Source organism: Lineus longissimus, chromosome 14, assembly GCF_910592395.1.
Source record: "Lineus longissimus chromosome 14, tnLinLong1.2, whole genome shotgun sequence".
Lineage (NCBI taxonomy): Eukaryota > Metazoa > Nemertea > Pilidiophora > Heteronemertea > Lineidae > Lineus > Lineus longissimus.
The window spans coordinates 8527807-8554726 of record NC_088321.1 but is presented as its reverse complement, the minus strand read 5'-3'; the positions used below and the strand labels follow the sequence as shown (position 1 = coordinate 8554726).

At 40.1% G+C, this 26920-nt stretch overlaps 1 protein-coding gene across 1 annotated transcript in view; it reads right to left on the bottom strand.

Moving 5' to 3' along the window:
• The window catches only part of LOC135499102 (calpain-5-like), a 36427-nt gene extending 10029 nt beyond the window's left edge, over nt 1-26398 (bottom strand). Inside the window, exons 1-9 of the mRNA XM_064789762.1 lie at nt 26134-26398; nt 9390-9563; nt 7963-8094; nt 6690-6928; nt 5370-5559; nt 4326-4516; nt 3697-3970; nt 3285-3401; nt 2501-2697 (exon numbers count right to left, since the gene is read on the bottom strand). Coding sequence (XP_064645832.1) covers nt 2501-2697; nt 3285-3401; nt 3697-3970; nt 4326-4516; nt 5370-5559; nt 6690-6928; nt 7963-8094; nt 9390-9542 — 1493 coding nt within the window. The 5' untranslated portion in view covers nt 9543-9563; nt 26134-26398. The remainder of the gene's footprint in view (nt 1-2500; nt 2698-3284; nt 3402-3696; nt 3971-4325; nt 4517-5369; nt 5560-6689; nt 6929-7962; nt 8095-9389; nt 9564-26133) is intronic.
• Between the last annotated feature and the right edge of the window lie 522 nt (nt 26399-26920).

The following is a 26920-nucleotide window of genomic DNA, read 5'->3' as shown; positions in this document are numbered from 1 at the left end:
ATTGAGCCTAAAACTTGTTGAGAAGAGACAGGAATTTCAGTTCCTCAAAGCCACGTTGGTTGTGATACTGACCTACAATCCCAGGTTCTCCCCCAACTCCTACAATGTGCCCTATTGAGTGGCAGCCAGCAGTGAAACCACTAGGAGGCTCCCCAGGTCATAAAAATTATATCAGGACCCATCTCGTAGATACCTTACAGTGGACACCACCTACGCTTCCATCCTTATGTTATCATTCTGATGACATATATCGTTCCCGACGACCATCACCGCCATTTTGGCTAGAACTTGGAATTCTTAAGTAATTAGAACCAGTGAATGCCAACGTTATTTATTATTTCAATGGATAATCAAAAGTAAACACAATAGCACATCGAAATGAGTTTGAACCGTAAGCACAGTAAACGAAGCCAAAAAGGTTGTACATTATGCTGGAGGCATCGAGATATGCACATAGGTTTGGCGAGAAAAAGCATGCCGATCACTTCACTCCATCCTAGTATGGAAAGTCAAATGACATACTTCTTTACATTTGTACGCATCATGATGGGGTAGTTTGAGTCCCACGTGATCGAGGCCGCCCGCACTACGGGTAGCCCTCTGAAACAATTTAACCTTGCCATATTGAAAAATCAGTCCAATTCGTCACCATATGCATGATGACGATTGTGACGAGGTCGCGCAAGTGGCAGAGCGAATCGGCCAAAGTAGTTCTCCTCAAAATAATCTTACATTTCGATATTTGTGTGATCTTTTCTCAACATATCGTTTTTACATAGTTCAAGAAGTTGATGTAGATGTTTGTGGCTGATTTTATTGTTTGAATAGCCATTTTTGAATCGAGGTCAAAAGAAATAGTTTTTTGCGCCAATCAGCGACATCACCAACGGCGGATTTGCGAGTAGTTCACACTTCATACGAGCACGTCAAAAGGACACTTTGCTGACAGGAAAAATGTAACAATGGACCAATTCTTGTTGTAAAGTTTGACAAGTGTACACTTTAATGCCACCGGGGTATAGCCAAGATTGAAATACCCAACACAACAAAAGAATGAGATGATCACTGGAATCTGCTTGGTCCGAAATGTGCGCAAACTTAAGATATTTTCAGTGCGTCCATTTCTCAGATATACAACTCTATAGACTAGTCGTGTTTTTCTGAATAAGCGGATAGAGCGAATGATCTCTATGAATGTAAATAAAAATCAGAATCAATTCATGAAAGGCTCAGGAGCACCTTCACCTAACATAGCAGATGCAAACCCATCAAAAGCAATATACTCACCATGCTCTTTAAGAAAATATAAACACATTTAACAGTTAGGTTTTTAAAATCAAACAACAGTGAGAATACGATACAAAAATCATGAATGTTTAGCAAAAATCGAGCAAATTATGAAAATCTAAATTCATCGCTCAGTATTATACACTTGAGAAGCCAATTTGTTGTCTTATGTACCCATTGTTTGTATTCTAGATAGATTATTTTCTACTTTGAATATATTTTTTTCTTACCCTTTTTTCTTCTTTTTGGAAACTTTCTAGATATTTGTTCACCAGCCTATAAGAAATTTTACCTAAACTATCTCATCTGTGAATAGGCAATATTTTCAAAATTTATATGCATTAAAGACTGTAGAATAACCAAGTAACTAAGTTAAATTTCTCTAACATTTGGACTTACTAGGTTTTTGCTAAACACTCAGGAAATATAATGCAGAGAAATTCTACAACTGGACTTACCTCACCTTCCAGAATTGCCTTTTGAAAACAGATAACTTTATTTTCTCATTTACTTTATTGCTGATATCTCAGTTTTGTCGTCATTCTGACGTCATTAATGTTTGTTGCGCGCGCATACTTGTATCTCAACAGAGAGGATGATGTCGCTAACAGACCTCTGCCGGGCGGCTATGAGAAATTGGGTGCTTGTTTGCTTTTGTTACATGACACGAAAATGTTTTGTAGTATCTGATGATGTGATCAAGCAGGTCAAAGCTTTCGAACCACGATGGAATACAATGTAAATATATATGAAGGTGACGGACTACTCGATCAAGGTTAAATTTGAATTGAAATCTAATTAGTCAAAAGCGAACAGTAGGGGAGTTAATGATGGACCATCTACCTGGTTAAGGCTATGAGTCAAAATTAAAATATCCGAACATTGCAATGACAAAATACCACGACAGGGACAAGGCTTAAGGAATTGATACCAAACTGGAGGTATTGGTTATCTCACCCAAACCGCGAGGGTGGAGCTAAAATTTAATGTAAACCAAAACCGAGGTGTATCAATTTCTATTCTAAAACGTCTCAAATTAAAGAGCGAATAATGTGGTGTTAAATGCCTTTTGATTACTTCCATATTTTGCACCAACCCAAGCGGTTATGGTTGCCTAACCGTAACCCACTGCTGAATTCACAATTGGGCACAGTGCATTTACACTGCAATGTGCGGTTCATGAAATCCAGGTGTTTAAGAATAATCGACTCACCTGCCGCCATTTTTCTTACTCGAGTACAACCTGAGTAAAAACTCTGAAGCGATACCAGGGTTACTGGTGCTGGGTATGATGATGTAGCGCCCTCTTTTGAGAGGCACCCGTTTGAAGACGTTTCTACTCTTGGTATAGTCGGAGACGTAGACTTTGTCCATAGGAATGTGAACTCGATATTTGCGGTTTGATTCGACCTGTAACCATGGTAATAGAGAAATTAAAGTAACATAAATCAAACATTAACTTTTGCGCCTCTGTTTTTCGCCCAAAAATTGCGAATATTTCCAGAAACAATCGGGACTTAGAACCGGTCGCTATTTTTTCGTCACATTCGACCATACAGTTTGACGGATTGACTGTAAAATGAGTTAGAATCATTGGAATTTGATGAAAGTTTAGTAAGTCACTGCCAAAAGGTTCGACACAAATGAACAAAAGCTGGGGTTGACTGCATTCTCAGAAAAAAGTTATTCACGCAAATCTAAGAACAGTCCTTGTACACAAAATATGTACCACATATTTAATCATTTACAGAAACCTCCAGACATAACAGAGAGTTCATTTAGAAAGAGCCTCGGACAAATGCAAGAGTGCCTCTGACCCTTTCAACAGGTATGCATTCTTTGATTAGCAAATGTTTACGCATCTTTGATGATATTGATATGACGTCATAGAAACACATGCCGATAAACTAGATGTAGATGCATATGATGACGTGACAATTTGCCTGGAATGAAGTGCTCTGATGTCATCACAACACCTCCTCTGCTACATGATTCACCTGCATGATATGGAATCCTATTTCATCGATTGAGACCGTCTGAGCCCCGATCTGGATGTCATTCTGCTCCAAGGAGACGATGATGGAGTCCTGGTCGCCATTGATGTCAAACACATACTGCAACGTAACACAATTCGAATTTATTTACTCTAAAATTAAAGCGAAAATCACATTGATGTATTTTTGCTAAAGCTCATATCCCTTGAATAGAGGGATATTCTCGATTTGAGAGCAGCAAGTCCATGTTGATAAGAAGCGGGCATAGGTGGTTCATTTTCCTTGTCAGGTGCAGTATACCCATTGTTAGCAAGTTATAGCCATGTTTATATCGATTTATAGACATGAAGTGTTAACATAGTAAATACGTTATGACATTCTACTATCTAATAAAAGTGCTGAATTCAAGGCCTACCTGAGGATTATAGAGGAAGCTAAGGTGTTTCTCGTTGCCCCCGCTTCTATCCTTGGATGACCCCTTCACGCCCACCGTCCACTTCCCCCGGAATATCGCCTCCGACCACGACTTCTTGATTGAGACGATCGCTGTGTTCACGATGTGACAGATCTCTACTTTGGTGAAGTTCTTAACGAAGTCGTCAAAGGACATCCAGAAGTCACCTTCCTTTTGAAACTTCATCCCGAGTTTGTTGCGATCCTTCTGTGTGAGTTGTGTCCATTCTGGCGAGCTGAGGAAGAAACAAGTCCTATCATGCTGAAGGTGAAGTGACAGTTTTGGGCGTTTTATAAAAGTTATATTATATGATAGCAATAAACATTGCAGTCAAAATGATATCACTGCTAGCAAAAAAACGATATTCGTCATCCAAAAAGGAGGCGCGGCGTGTTGTCAATCCGGGAATGATGTCGTCATATCTGGCGCCAAGACGATCGTCGCACCTTTCAAACATGAGAGAGTGACCTGGACTTTGTTCTTTGCACGAAAAATACCCGACGTATGATCGTGAAATAGGGCGACCTTCAAAAATTGTTTACGGTTGTTTCCTATGATCTTGTGTTCTCAGAAAAAACAAAACAACCTACTCATCTGACCATGGTCCAGTCCATTCCTTGGTCCCCCACGGATTGTTCAATCTGATCATCTTAATGGAAGGTTTGTTGTATTGCGCCTGAAGAGGTTTGGGGAGTGACATGTCCATCACGTTGGTTAACATATACCCGTGTCCCTTGATCAAGCCATGCTGGGCGTCTGATCCAACCTGTTCCTGACCACACTGGAACCATTAATAGAAGATTTTTGAAATGAACTTTCGTAGTACATGTATCATTTGCTGCGTGTAGAAATATTAAAGTATGAAATCTGTCGCAAGAAAGTGCTTCAGCAAGCACAACAGTGCCTAAGTAGGAAAAGTAATAAGGGCAAGTGCTTGGTTGTTCAAAACCATGTTAGCTTTGGTGGAGTCTCTATAGCCTTGACGTGAACAAATTAAATGGGATTAACTGACGAGCATCTTTTTTAATGACACTTAACGTAACCGTTAGGGATAGCGTGCACTATGATTTTAAACAACCTGGCATTGGTTTGTATTTTACTTTAACAGTCATTTTAATCTCAACGTCCGTCTCCAGCTTGGCTGAAGTGTATGGTAGATATTCTCTCAAAACATGGCCGGCAAACATTCCAAAACAATAAGAGCGTGGGGATCTACATATTCAATGTGTATTACAGAGCTGGATTGCCACCTGCCACTGGGCAGAAGCTTTTGAAAGCTGAGCAGTTTTACATGATCTTCTTTGTAAGACACGAACGGGCTGGGCTCTAAACACTTTAGACGGTTTTAATAAGTTACTCATTGCTTATAAATGTATAGTGTATTCCACGAGGAAACGGTACTGCGATTGGTTTGATACAGAAAACACAAAATGTATTCTAAATGTGAAACTTCAGTTTGAAGTTTCTAAAAACGCTCAATTGACAAAACCTGACTTTAAGCGAAACACTGTCAAATTGCATGTATTTGTGTGCATTTCTGCGTCTAAAGCCGAAACTACTTTAGGCCAAGTTCCAAGTAATTATATCTGCATAATGTATGGTTCACGTCGAGCAAGGAAAGCTGTTTGACATACCTCAATGTTGGCCGTTACGAAGGAAGATCCTAACACAGCATCTTGGAGATCTATAAACAACCTGAACTTGGTTTCCTCGTTAGCAGAGGAGAAGCTACTCAGAGGTATTTTCTCAGCCACGCCCCCGGTAAAGTCTACCAGCGCATCGGACGTGAAACCCGTGTTGAGTTTCTCATAATCACCGTATAACCTGGAGAAAAGAGGGTATTGCTAAGTGCCCATGGAGCACATGAGTTTCTCGTTGTCACCGCACAACCTAAAGAAAAGAAGGTGTTTTTATTCAAGGTCATATCATAGAGTGGTATCTTCTAAACTGCGCCTCATGTAAGTCTGCAAGCGCATTGGACGTGAAACCTGTTGTGAGTTTTTCGTAGTCACCGAACAACCTAGAGATTAAAGAAGGTAATTATATTCAAGGTCACATCATAGAGTGGTATCTTCTAAACCACGCCTCATGTAAGTCTGCAAGCGCATTGGACGTAAAACCCGTTTCGAGTTTTTCATAGTCACCGAACAACCTAGAGATTAAAGAAGGTATTTATATTCAAGGTCACGTCATAGAGTGGTATCTTCTAAACCACGCCTCATGTAAATTCTACCAGCGCATTGGACGTAAAACCCGTTTTGAGTTTTTCGTAGTCACCGTACAACCTAGAGATTAAAGAAGGTATTTATATTCAAGGTCACGTCATAGAGTGGTATCTTCTTAACCACGCCTCATGTAAATTCTACCAGCGCATTGGACGTAAAACCCGTTTTGAGTTTTTCGTAGTCACCGTACAACCTAGAGATTAAAGAAGGTATTTATATTTAATGTCACGTCATAGAGTGGTATCTTCTAAACCACGCCTCATGTAAAGTCTAGCAGTGCATTGGACACAACCCGCTTTGGGTTTTTTGCGTAAGTCACCGTTTAGAAAATAGGATATTGTTAAATGCCATCATGGAGCACGTATCTTCTGAGCCACGCCGCCTGTTAAGTCCACGCGCGCGCATCGGAAACTGGTGTTAAGTTTCTCATATTCACCGTAGAACCTACAGAAAAGCTGCCATATAGAGAAAAGAGCGTGATATCTAGGTGAATTATCATTCTGTCGGACAACTTGGCAAATCTAGATATTCCTCAAAAACTTGTGATAGCAGAATCTTTCAATAAAGAGTCGGGCACCTGTGCAGGGAACGTATGGTTTCAACGAAAGACGCGCGTATGGAGAGAGCTCTTTAGTGTCATGTGTTGATCGAGAGTTTTGTGAGAGTAAGGTTTTTCACAATTATCCACCCAGATTTAGCCTGGCGAAACTTGATGCAGGAGTTACTTACTTGGCGTAGGCTTTCTCCAATAAGGCGCTCCAGAACTCATTCCTGGCCTTGGAGTGACAGTAAAGGAGCTTGCCATCCTTCGTCGGCAGCAGATCGTCCACGACCACGTCTATCAAATCACCATACCGCCAGAACCGGAAATGAAAGATACCCCAATAGTTCCCTGTTTTTTCCTCGCCATCACCAGACGGCACTTTGTTTTCGGGAGGCCACTCTTGGGCCTTGCTCTCGGGAACGACCTGGCAAAACAAAACAAACTAGAAATTTTCCAGCAAATTTGTGTCCAGCACCAGGGGGTGGATGAGAGGTGTGCTAAAGGAGTGTAGCTGATTTTAACGTTTGAATCGTGTTTTTGAAAACGATTTTAGAATCGAGGTCAAATGAAAGTATATTTTGGCGCCAATGACGTGACGAGGTCGCGCAGATGACGAACATGAGGTGGCAGAGTGAATTGAAAAAAAATAGTTCTCGGCAAAATAGGTGAGTTGTGCGTTTACTTCACTATACATCGTCTTGGTGTAAATCAGTGATATGATTAAGAACGTTTGTAGCTGATTTAAAGGTTTGAATTGTCTTTGGGAAAACGATTTTAGAATTGAGGTCAAATAAAAGTAGTTTTTGGCACCAATGACGTCATCAATGGCGGATTGACTCGGATAATTCGAAAGGGGAATTCCAATGATCTCATTGTGGGGATTGCCGTGTATTAGACTTTGTCGGAGAATTATCTTATTTAACAAAAAATCGCCCAAATCTCACCAAATGACTTCAAATTTTGAATTCATTTTACAACTCAGACCTGGATATTAATGTTGATCAACAAATCCGTGGCCATTTGGCTGTTGATATTTTGTAGTTTGGCTGATCTCGCATCCCAATTGAAAATTGCTGAGAAAAGAGAATTTTTCCTACCTAGTGAACTCAATATGTCCAGCACCTATCGGTGGTGCTGGACATAAAAATCACGTTAAAGATGATTGTCTTTGCCTTCGCCTGTGTTGAAATTTGCATTCAGTCTGTAATTTTCGTTATAAAGTGAATTTTCAATTATTGCAAAATTTTTCTTTGAACGATTGGAAAATTCATTAAAGTTCAGAGGTAAGATAAGACTGATTGCGTGAACATTCTGATTTTTAATTCGCGATGTAATTGTACAATCGTTTAACTTCAAGATGTTTTTCTGACTCTTCCTATTAACACCCACAATACAATTTCCTACTCCCTGGCACGGTTTAAAAATACTCGACATTTGCAACTAGCGGGTAAAACTCACCTTCTGAAACATTTTTGGTTCCTTGGCCAGTCCAGCGCATGCGCTGACAAACCAACAATTACCAAGGTCACCCTGGTTGAGATCATCACACGTGACACCAGCCACGATAAATTTAGGTACTTTACATATCTCCTGAAAGAGTAGGTTTAAACATATCAACGGGTTTTTAGACAAGATGCAATATTTGACATGTTTGAGGTAAAACCAAACACAATGAACCACATGCTTGCACCTGGTTAGAGACAAAATCAACCCGAGGAAACAGAACTCTGTCGCCGAAAGGCTTGAAAATTCTGTTTGATAATAATAGTCAATATTCAAGGTGCTATTGAATAGATATATAATCTCAAACATTCGGAGTTTGCTCCCGCATATCAGTTTGTGAATAAGTGAACCTCCTTCGGCAGTCAGCACATTCTCAGAATGACATTAAACTAACACGTTCGCCGAATATGATCATTCTGTTGAAACAAGGCAATATGCCCGGTTAATTCTTCTGCCACGATGCATGATTTAACAAAAAAGGCCAGGGTATATTTAAAATCGACATTCTCATACTGTTTTTAGGCTGTTTCTGCGGCCCAGTTTCTGCAGACAAAAATATTCAACACAAACGTTGTGCAAAACCATATTTTCAAAACCACAAAAAGTTCACATTTTTATTCTTTCAAATCATATTGACTTGCATCGTAATTATTTCGAAGTGCATACTTTGCTCAAACTCATGGTTTGTATACCATTGAACACCTGCGAATATGATTGTTTCTATCCAATGGAAAGTTACAGTTCCATGGTTCGAAACAAATGGAACTGCTACTGAGTGTATGATCATATTGTCTGCGCAGAGACCTTAGTAGAGAGTACTAGCCCACTGCGCATGTGCAGTGACTGGGTAAGACTTTTATAGCATATGTTTGTAAGCAGAGTGCAACTTTCATGCGATGGAAACAGCGATTTTGATTTAGATTCATCCTCAATTCTCTGCTAAAGAAGTGATATATTGAAGTTTCTTTACAAATCTATACAGAGAATATCTATATAGGATTTTCATAAATTCTATATAACAACTATATGGAGAATCTACATCAATTTTATGAAGTTTTCTACATAAATTTCATATTGGCCATTTGGTCATTTCCTCTTGCCTTCCATAGTTACCCTAACAATTGAATTGAGGGTTTTTATTGCACCATTCATGTGCAAGGGGTTCGGCAAAATATGTGAATGCCAGGCCAACATCTCTTGGAATATCGCTGTTAGAGCACCAGGGAACCCCCTGAAGACTAGCTCAGAGTTCGAGCCACTTCTCGCAGCGGCTCCTGCAACCTCCGTCGATTCTCTGCTCTCTCTTCAACACAGGCAAAAATTTCCGTCAAACAATCTAAAGAAAACTCTCTATATACAGGTCAATATTTGTGTTAGCTTACCCCTGGTCGCTTCCATACTACACTGTTGTCTATTTTGGAGTGGAAGAGCGATCGTGTGTTTGGTGGAAATTCGGGATCGACGAAGAGTTCGCCATTTTTCTTACACTGAGACTTGAGGGAGTTGTACTTCTGACCCTTCCACGCTCTCACCATCTTTGCAGATTAGTTTAGACTCTAACAATGAGACAAAAGGCAAAATGTGCATATTCTATATATAGATTTTGACCACATCAATGACGTAACTGGTTCCATGGCACCTGCTTCTCTTTCACACTGACCCTAGATGGAGTTGTAGCTATGGCCCTTCCACGCTCCCTTATAGATTACTTTAGACTCTGAAAATGAGAAAAATGGCAAAACGCCAAGAATATTCCGTTCATAAGGTTTCGACCACATCATTGATATAACAGGTCGCATGGGAAGTGCTTGTCTCTTGCACCGAGCTGCTCATTCTCAGTAGAGCTTCCACGCTCTTAACATCTTCACAGATTAATTGAGACCCTGAAAAGTCAACAAACGGCCAAACGTAAAGTTTTGATTTCTGTAAAACTGAAGGCCTGTACGTTTTCGCTAGTTTTGATGTCTGTAAAACTGTAGGCATATACGTTTTCGCTACGTATAAGTTGCCGATAGGTGGTCAATGTGTAGAGCAGCACCAATGGGGAATACAAATACTATTTGGATTTGAAAATGTGGAGCGACAGGAAAGCACCAATATCTACCGCCTTCACACAGAACATTGTGGATTGCACAGCCACCTGTAGAGAATCGGGGTGACAAACTCCTCACAGCGGGGCAGTACCCATGTGGGGTTCGAACTAGGGACCTCCTGACCGTTTGCCGGGAGATCAAACCACTAGTTCGCAGCAACCTCTGTATTCTAATATTGCCTAGCTAAACCCTTTAACAACGTTTACCCCTTTCGGACTCGGTGACATGTGCTCAGTATGGCTCAGCATATGACTTATAAGAAAATTGCGAAAATACACTGACGTCAAAATGCCCAATACTGACATTCTCGAATGGTATGTTTATTACCCATTACGCCGTGGGACAAGGTGCAGGCACCAGCTGAAAGGACAAATGAGTCGATCATAAACTCCTTGAGACCCATCTTCGCGCTTGTTTCTCGTTTGCACAACGTGAAGTATGCATGTTCTGTTTCGAAATGGCAGGCATGACCGATCCGATCTCCTTCGTCATGCCATATACAGAGCAGATTGAAGACCAATAGCAGCATTGGCTTTGCCGATTCCTGGTCCAGAGGTCACCATTATATCGCCTAGTGTCAGTTTTTTGTTTGTAATCACCCGTTGCTAGGGTAAAATAAGAGCGCAAGTGAGACAATCGAAACGAACAGGAGCTACTTAAGGACGAGACTGCTGAACATGGTCCCCTAGCCGCAACAATAGACACTGAAGTACACCGTGATTCCCGGCGTTCGAGGCGGACTCCCGCTTGAAGGTCGAGGGTAGACCAATAGATACAAAATGATATAGGTGAGAATTACCCGCATTTTGTCCTCGCAGCAAAATGAGTCAACCCATGACCATAACTCAACCCGGTGTAACATCTGTGGTTGTTTCCCATGTGTCAGTGTTTCCAAACAATAGGCAGCTAGAGAGACCACGACTTTTCAATAGGGGGGATACACAGAAAAACTTGTCAATCTATTTTTGAGCGTTCCCAAACATTGAGGGGAAACACTCAAAAACAGAAACACTCAAAAACATTACAACGGCACTAACCGCACATTGGATTGGCGCTTCAATACTTTTAATTTCATAAGATTAATTTGCGTCAGGTTTGTGTATGCTATCCGGAGATGTTATGATTATTAGAGTCAATGTTTTCAAATACGAACCTGGTCGCCATGACAGTTCCTATGAAGCCTCATGTTGCCATAACGACCAAAGCGGAAACATAATTAATATCGTGGTCCCGATTATTGATGGTGAAGTTCACTCTTCACTTCAAAATGAGTTGGTCAGGTAAATGTATAGATATGTGTACATTATGAATGTATCATTCACTTATGCTGGGACGGTTATCTCCAGTCAGTTTCAGATCAGTTTGACTCGAATACCATGCCTTGTTTTGACTTTGAATGCTGGAATGCACGCGCTCTCTTGTCATGTTAGATTGAAATGGATGGATTTGGAAGAACTGTCTGATATAATGTGACGTCTTGAATTATTCGTATGAAATGCACCATGGATGTAAGGCGTCATTTCATTCTAGGGCGTGATTGGGAAATTTTTACATAATTGCATTAGTATAGTGCCGCATGACGACGAGTGTCGATAAACCACAATTTACCTTTGGTTTACTTCTCGTTAGAGTGACTCAACCACTCTCTTGCATTACATTAGAGAGAGTGGCCCGTTACTTGCCAATAGTGGTTACACACTGGCCACCTCTCGGGAGCTTATACGCAGGGACAACGTATATTACAGAAGATGGTCGTCGATTTTCAAAATGAAATATTTCATTGAATTAAATTTGCTTTTGTATGCCAACAATCCAATTTGTGTAATTTATGATTGAAACAGACAACTCATATTAAACTAACAGTTAGCAATTTTTTCGCGTCGTTTAAAAAACACTAAATTTTATTCCTATAGCCCTATATTCCCTATATTATTATGTTCCTATTATTCCTATTCCAAAGATCGCGCCATGGCAAAAATTCTGGTCATAAAATAAAACAAAAATAAAATCGTTTAGAAGTAGACCCCGGCAGTGGCCGCCTCAGCGCCACCACGCGGGCCTAACGGTATCAGGCTAACTTCTCGTCAGATGTCATTGTTGACCTTGATATAATCAGGTTGTCGAGGCATTGCTCGTGAGCACAATAATACATAGTGTTTGTGAGAGAAAAGACCCGGTTCAGAAGTTGAAAAGAAGCAAAGGTTTTTTATGATATTATCAGGGATTTACGATGATCGCTATCCATTTCTTTTAAACGAAATCTCCTTTTGTTAAGGCCATTGAATTGTGATTTACAATATGACAAAAAGTCGGCCGATATGCCACTCACGTGGCATAAATTTCTGTACAGACTTCCCAATGAGTTTTCTAACAAAGACATTCTATCATGGACATTTAGGCCAAACTTTATGAATTGATTTTGGTTTATTCAGTCTTTCAAATAAACTTTATTTGGAAGACTCTAGCTGTCTCCAAGCTACTTTCACAAGCAAGGTTCGAAAATCAAATGTTCTTTGAAAGCGTGCGACTTCTGTTTACTTTATAGGTCGTTTCAACGAAAATGACGCTGACCCCTGCCGTGCCTTTTTAGTTTTTCACAAAAGGACTTGGTGCTTTAAGCCCGCAGCACACTAGCCGCCAACTTTGGCGACAAGAAGCGTTCAGCTGACGCCTCTCGACGCCGAAGTTGGCGGCCAGTGGATCCCGGTCAGAGCACACCTGCCCAGAATCGGCGTCCAGTAGCGTCTTTTCCGCCACTTTAGGCTGCCATTTTGAAATCATGTGACATCAAGACGCATACTGATTGGCCATAGCCTCGCCGTCGACGCCAATTCAGGTGGCAATCTGTAGCACACCTGGCTTCTTCTTGCGTTCAAACGCGGCGATACACGTCAAAAATCAAACATGTTAGATATTTGGTGTTTAGTTGCGGCAAGTCGCGTTCGCCATCGCCGTTCGTAGCAGACTAGGGATTTTTCAGGCGTTCAGGACCCTTGCGGCAAACAACGCCTGTGAACGCCGAAGTTGGCGGCTACTATGCTACGGGCTTAAAGAACCATCCCCTTGGTTATGATGGCAGCAAAAACTACCAGGGCGATTCTTCTGAAACCCGCATGGATGACACCATAACCCAAAACATTAATTATGGTAAAACAATGAATTGAAATTGGCCTGATTAATTCCTTTTGTCTTGCTTCAAACCCAAAAAACAAGGCTGAATAGTGGGAGCTTTGCAATTTTAGACATTCTACGAGAATCGCAATGATCAACTCCCCAAGATGGTGAAAAAATTATTTAACATCTCGATTGGGAAAGAGCACAACTACAGGGTGTTACAAAATACTTTTACTTTTTAAAATCTATAGAACTCTTTTGTAAAACAATAATATGGGAACACACCTTTGGAGATGGAAAATAGAGACTTTGAGAATTTTGTTAGAAAAATACCTGCATGAAACAGTCCAATAGTTATTACTACGTAATAAGCCATCCAATTTACATGTCAATTATTCAACCTGGGCAGGTTTGTCAGTAAACAACAAATGGACAGTGCTATGCAATATGAAGGGTAGATATTGCATAAGTCGCCCATTAATGCATGAATTCACCCAAAAGTCTTGCAACATGGCAAAGGACATTGATATTCACGGTGATAACGATTTTTGCAGCGATTTCATTTTTTCAAATAACCGGTGTCTAATTCAACCCAGAGAGCGTTTTCTAGAGAATATGGGGTACTAAATCGCATTTCAAGACAAACGGTCCGGAATTGTGTCATCAATTTCAGTAGGCCTACATATGGAACCATCCTTGATGTGTTTGAGGAGGTACGGAACAGCGCCAACTTCAGGGAGAAGCTAAAACATCCCACGCCGTCTTGTCCAGAATGCGATGTTGCATTGCGATCGGAGGTCGCCAGTTGGAAAGCACGATTTTAAACTGCGAGTTAAAAATCTGTTGTTTCAGAAATTGCCTACCTTTTCAGAAGTCGATTGAGTAACAACCACTTATCACAACAATACACATATATCCCCAAAAGATGCTCATAGACTCTACTTTCCATATCTGAAGTTGTTTTCTCCATATAATAATTAATCGGAGTTATTAAGATTTTTAAATGTATTTTTTACACCCTGTATGTCCTGAAAACATCATTTCCTCAAAATTCCTCAAAAGTCAATCATGACATAACCCCCCAATAGCATTCCGCGACGTTACTATTTATAGCTCACAAGGTCATTTGAATAAGATATTGATGACGTTTTAGTCACGTGACAGTCGGACATCGACACTTATTTCTACGCATTTGGGCTTATTTCAAAGTCAATTATCTTTGACCCTGCATTGTTTTTAGCATGAATGATACCATAGAGTCAGAGAGAGAAATATTCAGAACAATTATGTAGTATTTCCAACACTCGGACATGTGCCAGATTGAATCTAACTGCCCTAGTTAGAAAGCCTGAATCCATTACGAAACCGCATGTTTGTCCGACATTGCCTGTAATTCAGCGATGGGGAAATAGAGGGCAGCAGCGGCAGTGACGTCATCTTCGCGGAATGCTATTATCTGTTGTTAATCCCTTATTATGAGTGCTATTGACAAGACTACCATAGGCTCAACCGTCTTCTTTTGAGGGGTGCAAGCCGTGAAGTTTTTGATTGAACTCAAATAAGTCCAATAACCTTTAGATCAATTTCACTTTATGATTTTACCATAATTAATGTTTTGGGCCATGGTGTCAACCATGCAGGTTTCAGAAAAAATTGCCCTGGTAGTTTTTTCTACCACAATAATCCAAGGTATGGTTCCCGAGCACCAAGCCCCTTTGCGATGATTGAAACATTATACATCCATCTATCAATATCATGTAGTTTTTTCATATGCCAAACATAGTATACACGGTAAGTTAACATGCAGAGATCTTGAACATTTATAAAACACGTACTTATTGCGTACAGACAACACGTGAGCATGCATGCACACGGCATGCATAATGACTTTGTTTCGTGGGTCTTGAGGTGGCTATAACTCGGACAATTTAACATTGGAGATGAAGCTTTATTCGCAGACTCGTGGTTACATCTTATAATAACAACAACTACATTCCGGTTGGGCCGCGACCCACTCTTGCTAGCCGAAGACACATGATTGTGACCGGCAATCATCAATACGCAACAGACTTACATGGGCATCGCCTGGCGTTAGAGATAGGAAATGGCTATAGACCAACAGTTAATATCATATGTGAACGAATGGGGTATACCCCTTTTAATCTTCGTCTAAACCCTACTTGACTTTATCAGAAAATGTCTTGGTCACTGCTGATCGTCGATGTTGCTGACGTCATCTGGCTATTCTCAGGGGTTTTAATGAGGAACCTGCACAACAAAACCTGCCAATAGGGGGCCCTGCAGGAAAGTGGACCATGGTTGTAATGAGAAAGCCATTTCCAGGGTCAATGTTTATTGAATATTTCATCCCTTAATTACTCTACATGGGAAAATAGCACCAAAAATGTTGTTTTATTGGTCCTTAATTCTATTTTGATGAATTTTAGGGAGAAAATCAACAAAAACTTAATTTTAATGGAAAATGCACTAGAAGTGTACCTTTAAGTACTACTTTGTACTTCGTCACTCGTAGTTCTTCGTACGGCTTGCGAAACCTGCCTTTAACAGACGATGTGCAAATTTCAAACTTCTTGAGGAGAAACTTTTTTCCCGTTTGACGTTTTGTCTGTCATCACGGGCATGTCGGGGCTTTCTGACTTGAAGTGATTTAGTTGGTCTTTCTGGATTTGCACAAAAGAATAGAATGATTCACATTCACTATTCAAACCCATTCCTTTATCATGTTTATAGGTACTTTAGAGGCCAACGCCATTCGTATTCAATCGTGGGTGAAGAAAATAGCATAATGCAGAGCATAATGCAGTAAACACAACCAGAAAAAGTATGTTATTTCAGGTGGTTCCTCAATATGAGATCACAGCGTATTTGGTTGAAAAGAATTTCGTCCCCACGCGAAAATTTTAATTTAGTAGTTACCAAGTAGTTTTTACGCCCTTTTATGTACACACGAGTGTTGAATTTGAAGGAGTTTTCTCACACCGTTTGGCAAGGGAAGCCATCAGGCCTTAATTGCACTGGGAAAAGTGGATTTGGTGAATCTTTGTGATACTCTTGGAGGAAGAATGAATGGTTGCTGGTTTCTCAGTCTTCCATCATACACTGGGTTTCTATAACTATCAACATTGGAGCTCTTAAACGAGTTATATTATACATAACAAATTTTTTTTCTTATAACGCCTCTGAGAAAGTGACATCCAATCAAGGGATTTATAAACTTTATTACTAGCAGTGCCTTGAACACAACCGCTGACTATCAGGCCAGCCCAATAATGAATTTGGTCAAGTCTAGACAATTTACTATATACAACCTTTGCTGAATCAAATATTACGGCTCCATATTCCATATGGGGAGGATGAATGAGAAATAGAGTGTCTCCAAGTGCCGAGACTCAAGTTTTAGTTTTAGTAGAGTGATTCAGTAGAGAGTTGCATTTGACTGTAACGTTTTGGAGATGTTCCTCAAAGGTTAGACAACTATCTAAGATAAAGCCTAGGTGTTTGGGCCAAGATGAATAAATTAGGATAGTCCTTCTTGGCGAATGAAAAATAACCACTTTGCTCTTTTCAGCTTTAAAATTGAGTTTCCAATTTTGGGACCAATTACAAGCAGTTAATCTGTCAAGGTCACTTTGTAGCAGGTTGTGAGATGCAGCTGGATTTACCTCGGGGTCCACCTTTAAAAACAGAGTGCAGTCGTCAGCGTATACATATACAGAAGACAATAGTGAATTACTTTAGCAAGATCATTTATATACTCTAGTTTCTCACTTCTAACGTCCAACCAGATCTTTTCATAGTACACATTTCTAGGCCCGTAATGGGTGAAATTTTAGGCCTTCTATTCAAGCCACTATTGCCATTGATGCTGCTGGTTAATTAATCAAGAAACTTACTTCCGTCGTGGGCCTTCTAAATTGAACACATACACTGGTTTACTGCAGTGGACGTCAGGCGTGCGAAACCCGAGTAGATTACAAAAAAGGATGGGAGCCAGTATTGACCCTTGTGGGACTCCTAAGTTTATATAACCTTTCTTAGAGTCTTCCGAGGAGGAATTGTTTACTCTCGATCGCGCCTTGATAGTGCGATCTTCCAAATAATTTTGTAAAATATCCAAAACTCTGCCCCTAATGACATAGCAAAACAGTTTTTCCCCTTAAGGAAATGTGGCACCTCATCAAATGCACCAGAAATATCGATAAAGATTCCTCTTGTGATGTTTCTGGACTCATTATTCATAAATAAATTATAAACAATTTTAGACAACTGCTTCTGTGTGTCATGACCAGGAAGGAAACCGGACTGGCGTTCATACAGTAGATCATTAAGATGGAGGTGATGAAGAATGTCTTCATATAAAGCTCGCTCAAATAATTTTGAGAACGAATTTAACAGAGTTACAGGTCTATAATTATCAACACAGTTTTTGGGTCCTTTATTTTTATAAATTGGGATGACTATACTTATTTTCCAACAAGTAGGAAAATGGCCTGAATCCACAAGTATAATCTACAGAGGGGTGTATCCAGTTAGGTAGCAATTAATTTGAGCATTTTATTAGACAATCCATCTTCACCATCTTGTTTGGATACATCTAGATTTAAGATCGTCTTCCTGACTCTATCTTGAGTTACCCTAATTACATCTATAACAGCTTCCGTCTGATTATAAAAAGCGGGAGTACTTTATTCAGTAAAATCATGGTGAAACTTGGATGCGTACTTAAACAGAAAGTGGTTACTTTTCTTCCTATCACAGTCAATAACAGCATTGGCGATTTTCAGGGTGGGTATCCCACTGTTGTAATTTTTACCAAGGAGTTGTTACAGAACATGCCAAAAGTTTTTTCAACCGGAAGAATTGAGAGTGAATTGAATTAAGAACGGAGAGAGAAAAGGGTGCACCCACTCCTGAGTCAAGAACCAGTCCTGGAGAATCATAGAAAATAAGATCAATATACGATCTGCTGTTTGCAGTAACTCTTGAACTGTATTGGCAAAGCTTTCATTTAAAACATGGTAATGCAATGATAAATTGGCCAAACTATTTGTATACAATCACCAGTGCCAACATTTCACTCTGATTACTTCGAATTCGGTTTATCATCAGATTGGTCAGGGATGTATATTTGACCCGTCAGCTTTAAAAAAACCTGACCTGCATGTACATATCACATTCTGATACAAATGATAATGTGGACTAATCTGGCTAATATCATTTCTAATCATAGGCCACGACACAAATACTGTTGTATGTCAAATACAAATACATGTAAAGTCCTACCAGAAAGTAAATGGCCATAGTTTATTTACAATATCACAGAGATAGAATAGGATAATTGAATGCGGTTTTCAGCAGAGAATGCTATATCAAGTTGGTCATGTATATGTTGTATTTGGGCCCAGCTAATCCTGTCTATTCATGATGTAACAGGCAATTTTAGAAATGTCATTCTTTTTTTACAATGTATTGGTGAACTATGATGCAACAAATGTTTTTTCGCTTTCATTAGAAAATACCTGCTAAATTCTTCATTTCGAAGACTGATTTTAGCTCGCTGCTGCTGATCGTTTATTTCAGACTGCTGGTGGCCTTTGAGAACTCCCCTCATGGTCAGCAATGCAGTCAGTCAGGGTCTTTATGAATGGGCCATTCAACACAATTGATGGTTCAATTACTATAATATGCAGAGAGTTGTTCAAGGGCTGTCTGTTGCAACTGATTCTCAAACAAACCAAACCTAAAAATTGAACCATAGGATATTTTACTGTAGTTGCATGGCCCTTGGCCAACTCAAGCTCAAACGTGAAGAATTGGGGGTCGTTATCAAAGGTAATTAGGAGACTAAAATCATAACATAAAAATCCTAATCAAAAATGAGCAATTGTCCATAAGAGCCCAAAAGTGATGGTCATAAGGCTTATGAGAATTTTGTGATTTTGGGGCCTTTTTGAAATGCCTGTGACATAATGACGGGATGGAATTAGCAGCATCCAAATACAACAGATATATGCATGACCAACTAAATATACCATACTCTGCTGAAAACCGCATTCAAATATCTTACTTTATCTCTGTGATATTTTCAAAAAACGGTGGACATTAACTCTCTGGTAGGACTGTACATTCATGTAGACCAATTATGACACTAAAATAATACTTTAATGACTTACATGTAACAAAAGTTCTGGGCCAACTATGCCAATTATAATTGTAGTGTTGTTAGTATTTTATATCTACCCCCGGCCCATGTACCGTCCTATATCGTTTGAGTTCGTATTTTAGATACTTCCAATGAATTCGTGTAAACCGAGAATATCGTTCTTCTCCTTTCCCCTCATGAACCTTATAATTATGATACTAAAAATACTTGATGGCTCCAAGGCCTACGACGTTCGTTAAAATTTGAAATTGGTATTTGTGTGAATTTGGAAATTTCAAGTTGCGTCAATACGTACTAAATATAACTTTCAGCGTGCACATGTATTCATTATATAGACATATATAAATGTCATTTATACAAAGTTTCAGCAAACGTTGCATGCATGCTAACTGCACCACGGCATTGTGTATTCGTTAGACTCCCCGATCTAAAACCGGTTCATTATGTTGAAGCATAACCGCCCCAAGTATGATATGCATTGGACAGGTCGCCGTCCCTTCATACAAATAGCATTCCGCGAAGTTACTATTTATAGCTCACAAGGTCATTTGAATAAGATATTGATGACGTTTTAGTCACGTGACAGTCGGACATCGACACTTATTTCCACGCATTTGAGCATTTCAAAGTCAATTATCTTTGACCCTGCATTGTTTTAGCATGAATGATACCATAGAGTCAGAGAGAGAAATATTCAGAACAATTATGTAGTATTTCCAACACTCGGACATGTGCCAGATTGAATCTAACTGCCCTAGTTAGAAAGCCTGAATCCATTACGAAACCGCATGTTTGTCCGACATTGCCTGTAATTCAGCGATGGGGAAATAGAGGGCAGCAGCGGCAGTGACCTCATCTGCTATTGGCCCACACATGTTGGTCTTCAGGTGGACAGTAGTTACCATTGGGAATTGGGATCACTTGTGACCTAACCACTTATACAGTACAACCTCTCTAATGCGGACACCCATGGGACTGGGCGTTGGTGTCCGTAATGTAGAGGAGTACTTTATAGGGAGGTTATGCCATTTTTGTCCAAAAGGTGTAGTCATGTTTATGAACACGGGAGTCGTGAAGCCTGCATATTCCATATTCCATTTAGTTTGTCAAAAAAATGGATTCATGTGTATGAACATGGGGGTCGTGAAGCTTACATATTACATATTCCATTTAGTGGTATAAATATTAACTTCTTCAAATAATTTGATGCCATTTATATGCGAACTTGAAATTAGTTAATTGGCATTTCTAGTGGAGGTAATATTAATTTGCCAACATTGATATATGCAGGTTGTGTTCGCACGCTACATATTACATAGACAGCGTACATCATTATAGTAATACATGTACTTGTTATTAGAGCACAAGGGGACAAACAACTCAATGGACTGCAATTACTGTTACAGTATACAGTAGCTTGGCAATGTGATGCACAGTGAAGATAATTAAACAATACATTCTGTTTTAATTAGGAAAGCAACGGACATTAAATTCACTCCATGTTCATCAATTACGCAGACTTCACCCCTGTTGGGTCTAATCGACTACCTACGTGAACTCGGGAAGCCATTGTTTTTGTTTACTCTCCGTAATTGCGTGGTGATTGGACTAAAAAGTCGCCATGGCCGTGTCCGCAATTCGGAGTAGAGAGGTGTCCGCCCTACCGAGGTTTTGGTTAAAGCAAATGATTCAGAAAAAAAATCGGGACTGAACGAACATGTCCGTAATGCGGAGGTGTCCGCCTGGCAGAGGTGTCCGCAAGGGGAGGTTCTACTTCTATCAGTGGTTTATGGCGTTGTTAATCAGTTTCCCTGTCTATTAGCCTGTGCCTATTGACAACGAATCTTCAATAAAAGAAACTGCATTGATAATAAGTATTAGTGCAATCCTTCAGGGCCTGCGATCCTGGGTTCCTATTCATAAAGCTGCTTAAGTCAATGCGGGGCAACTAAAATGCATCTTAAGTTTAGGTGGGGTACTTACTTAAAATATGTCATATTCATAAACATGCTTTAAGTCAGGGGGCCCACTCAAATGAGTCTTAGATTTGAGACACCTCCGGGGCAGTCTTAACTCTAAGTTGACTGGTTCTTTCCGTTCATTTTGAGCACGGCGCTCGACGGAGATGATTTTGTTGATATTGGCTTGGCAACATGAAATTGCACACTGTCGTGCAATTCGCAGGGAAAGGGTTTTTCGTGATCGCCTCGGTCCACTGAATTTATACAACGACTTATAATTATATTAGCGATATCAGTTTGATCGGCAAACATTCTTCATGTGAGCGATGACCTCGAATCGGAAACTAGGAGGAATCATGCTCTGCCTCCTGAGTTAAAGTTGCTAAGTTGACTCTTCGGTTTTACAATTTTTACGCTTGCGGATCATTCCAACAGGTTACTGGTGATACTGTCCACATTTCCCAGCCAACCGTGAGGTGAGTAATTGCGGAGGTAACAACCTCACTGAACCAAATTTCTGAAACAAGATGACATTCCTCAACAATCTTTTTTTATCATCATATTCCTCGATTTCACGGTGATATCGGTGTGGTCGATCGAATGCATACAATTGGTGAGGTCACATCAAGTGTTACACCCAGTATTGGGTGTCAGTGTTAGGGGTTACACCTAATCCGACCCCTCTAATCCTGGGGTCAGTTTGGTGTTGGGTGTTCCGTGTTATGGGTCAGACACATGTGGTGTTGGTGTTGAGGTGCTGAGTGTCACACCAACTATAATAATAATGATAATAATAATAATAATAATAATAATATTTATTAAATTAGAGTGCTACAATAACGAATAAAATCATTTCCTAAGCACTTTACAAAAGATAATATATATGTAAAGACGTAAAATAAGTGTGACAAAAATAGAAGAAGTAGATTTTAGTATATTATATAATACAATTTTTGACATTTTTGATAAAAAAGTTGACTAGACATAGACTAGACTAGACTAGACTAGACAACTATAGCTGTCTGCTATCGACTGGCAGGGTAACACTTACTGCTGCCGATCGTTCATGTCTTGGACCTCTTTCTTGTTGCATATTCGCCACAAATTGAACATTTGGGATGAAAAACATCTTGAGTGTGTGAATAACAACATAGGCAAAGATGGCTACCACTGATCTGAAGTTGTGACCTCTGGCTCTCACTAATCCCTAAGACGTTTAGTGTTACACCGCATGTAAAATTACCAGGCAATTCCTGATCTTCAACACCAAGCTGGGTTTACGGTGTGACACCAAGTGTGATCCTAAAGCCCAATACGGGCTGTGACCTAGGATTACACCAAGATCAAGTGTTATCTAGAGGATCACACTTGATCCTGTCGATAGGTCACAACTGGTGTGATCTTGGGTGTTAGGTGTTAGGATCAGGTTTTGGTGTGATCCTAACACTGGCTGTGACCTCACCTAATGTATTTGGATTCTAAGACCTTCGTTTCATGAGTAGAGATATGTAAACAGGGAAAACTGGTATTCCAACAATGTGCAGGTTGTTTTCGATGCACATTTTGGGTTTATCAATGTTGCAGCTAGATGGCCATGTAGCACCCACGACTCCGTTACAAGCTCCGAGAAAACGCAGCAACAGAGATTATAAGACGTTGGGAAGGGTATGAGGTCATCCTATGGGTTTCCATTGCGGCCTTAACTTATTTCGCCATTTTTGAACCCTAACATCTCCGGGCAACGATGATACAATTTACAATTGTGTACAGAAAATGCTTTGTAAATGCACATTTGAATGCCTACGATCAATGAATAATGAATTTATTTATAGGTAGAAATCAACAAGAATATGACACGGGTACCTGATATGTCTTTTGAAGAAAGATAAGTGCAGCACTCAAACTTAAGCGGTCAACCTGGCTATAAGTGGGGCGCTGAGTAGTTTTATGAATCCCATTTTAGGTGGGGAACTTTGGGAAGTTGGTCACTTATGGGCCCTGGGATCGTAATCATAAAGCAACTTAAGTCAAAGTAGGGCACCTAAAATGCATCTTAAGTTTAGGTGGGGTACTTACTTAAAATATGCCATATTCATAAACATGCTTTAAGTCAGGTGGCCGACTCAAATCGAATCTTAGATTTCAGACACCTCCGGGGCAGTCTTAACTCTAAGTAGACTGGTTCTTTCCGTTCATTTCGAGCACGGCACTCGTCAGATATGATTTTGTTGATGTTGGTTTGGCAACATGAAATTGCACACTGTCGTGCAATTCGCAGGGAAAGGGTTTTTCGTGATCGCCTCGGACTTCTAAAACAACTTACAATTATATAAGCGATATCGGTTTGATCAGCAAACATTATTCTTGTGAGGGATGACCCCGAATCGTAAATAGGAGGAATTACGCGCTGCCTCCTGAGTTAATGTTACTTGCAACTCTTCAATTTTACAATTTTTACGCTTGCGGATCATTCCAACAGGTTACTGGTGATACTGTCCACTTTCCCAACCAACCATGAGTCGAGTAATTGCGGAGGTAACAACCTCACTGAACCAAATTTCGGAAACAAGATGACACTCCTCAATTATCTGTTTTTATTGCCAGCTTCCTCGATTTCACTATGTTATCGGTGTGGTCGATCGAATGCATACAATGTATTTGGATTCTAGGACCTTCGTTTCATGGATGGAGATATATGTAAACAGGGAAAACTGGTATTCCATCAATGTGCAGGTTGTACATTTTGGGTTTATCAGTGTTGCAACTTGATGGCCATGTAGAACCCACGACTCCGTTAAGCTCCGAGAAAACGCAGCAACAGATATTATGAGATGTTGGGAAGGGAATAAGGTCATCCATATGGATATCCATTATGACCTTAGCTTATGACGCCATTTTGAACTCTAACATCCCCGGGCAACGATGATACAATTGTGTACAGAAAATACTTTGTAATTTGCACATCTGAATGCCCACGATCAATGAATAATGAATTAATGGACAGGCAGAAATCAACAAGAAATATGACACGGGTACCTGATGTGTCTTTTGAAGAAAGATAAGTGTTACACTCAAACTTAAGTGGTCAACCTGGTTAAGTGGGGCGCGGAGTAGTTTTATGAATCCTATTTTAGGTGGGGAACGTGGGGAAGTTGACCACTTAGGGTTTTATGGCACTTGAGTTAAGCACTTTTATGCACTCTTACTCTGAAATTGATGCAAAGTCGAAAGGTATAACCGTTGAACAAATTATTGTCGCCCGCTCATTGTCCATCCTGTATAGGACACTGTTCAAATCACCTGAGGATGTAGTCGACTAAAGAAATTGATCCGCCTTGCAGGGGGGGGGGGGGGGGGGGGAGAATAAGTCGATTCAACTATCAAAATAGTAATTCTTATTGATGGTAACAACTAACTAATGGTTTGTTTCAATGTTATATTTTACTAATTCGACATTCAGTACACTAGGAACTACCGGATCTGTTGCTTAACTGATAAATTAAAAAAGTGCACTGCCTGGAAAGAATGCCACCCGTCAACTCGTAGGCAACCATGGTACGATCGAATTTGGTAGAGGTACATAACCTATACAACACACTCTGTGGTAGTTACCAAGCAGGCTACATTGTATGTTGAATATTGTAGCAGAAAGTAGGCAATTTTTTTATAGCTTCTCGCACATAATTCATTAAAGGGGTACACAATTCGTGTGTAATGGTGGGTCAGGAAAATGGAAATATACTCGAGCCATGCCCCCTTAGATATTATGCGCATTGTCGTTGGATGCCTTTCAGCAATGTTCCATCGGGATGGTAAAGGGTTCCTTGGCTCTTAGCCGAACCACCACCTCAACTTACTAGGATACTGTCGAACTCAATTCTTGATCACCAATACCACGGCGCTTCAAAGATAGGAGAAGCAATGGTCGCTCATCAAGTGACACGGAGCACGCAATGAGGATTGGTAACTCCGAGGTAGCTAAGCGGTCACGGTAGGCCTTAAAATTGTCTCTTTCACACATTAAGAGGTCAGGCCCTATATAAAGCCCGATTGGTCAGAAATTCATGTACCTTCTGTTAGTAATGACCACCATTTGAAATGTATTCTGGTAGCCAATGGAACATAGAACATGTCAGCCATGTTTTCTGTACACTCTTGGGACTAAACTCTTAATGTGTAAAAGAGAGTATATGCATACCACTGCAGCACTGATAAACTTGAGTAAAACTTAGGTTAAATGATATGGACCCATTTGTTCAAAACAAGTCTTGTCACTATTATTAAACGCCGGCGTTAAATTTAACGTGGCTAAAGTCTAAAGAGCTGGTGTTAGAGACAGCATTTATTTTGAACAATCAGGCCCTGATATGTTTTTTGATCTTTCGAGGTCTGTCAAAGGAATACATATTGACACACTTATCTCGGAGATAGCAAAAACTCTTATGAATGAGCTTCATATGGACAGGATGTTTACAATGTTGGATTGGACCTTGGGTAAAATGAAAGAACAAACAATTTACTGTACACCAGTTGACACCAATAGCTAGTCGCAAGCATTCGATCGGCGTTTTTTCATTCACCATGTGTGTAATTTTTCAAGATCAAATTATAAATCAAAACACTCGCGTCGTAACCAAGGCTGATCGGATTTTCTGGTCAAATATATTTCATAAGTGTTATATCTTAACGTAGGCCTATATCATAACGTTCTATTACAGTCCTATTTTAGAACACACATTTAACACTGTTGACCAGGAATGAAAAGCCAACTCACCGTTAAAAGATCAATGTAATGAGATTAAGAGATAATCCTTAATTAGTCCAGAATCCACCGCTCAGCCATGTCCTCCTTAAGTCCGGTTGAATCTCACTAAAAATCGTCACTCCGCCCGATTTTTTTGGCAAAAGTTCATTTTGAATGTTTTGACCAAGTGTTTACACACATGAAAAATGATCGTACGACTCTCCCTCTTTGTAATCCTTTTCAATTGATTTCTATAACGTTCTTCATCATACTGTTTGTTTCTCTGTCGCCATGATGCGGCGCCATTTTGATATTTCCCCAAAGTGTAAGTACCGTGACGGCACATCCGACACTTCGCATATCAAGTCATGCGCACGCATTCTTTGCATTTCCTTCGTTTGTAGATAGAATGTGTTCGTAACTGTCCATGTATTGCCCACGACTATTACACTAATGTAATAGTTTGAAAAATCAATCAAACGTGGACATGATAATCGCCATAAACCATGAAATATGTGTTGGGGCTCACAACCGGGTGTCAATAGAGTGGCATTCTCCCATATCGTATAAATATATCGATCTTCGTGAGGCTCATCAGGGGGAGGTATGATATTGGCCAGTTATCAGGTAGTATGACTGCGAGGTGTTTGTGAAGAAAGTATTAGAAGTAGAATGGGTTGCGGGTTGTTATTTTACTACGGTCATCACCGTATCCTTTGGCCTCGCCCAGGGCCATCGAGAGGTGATCATCAGTACGGCCAATTACTTTCGATTAGACGCACATCGCGCACCTCGAAGGTCCCAGGTCGGAACTTTA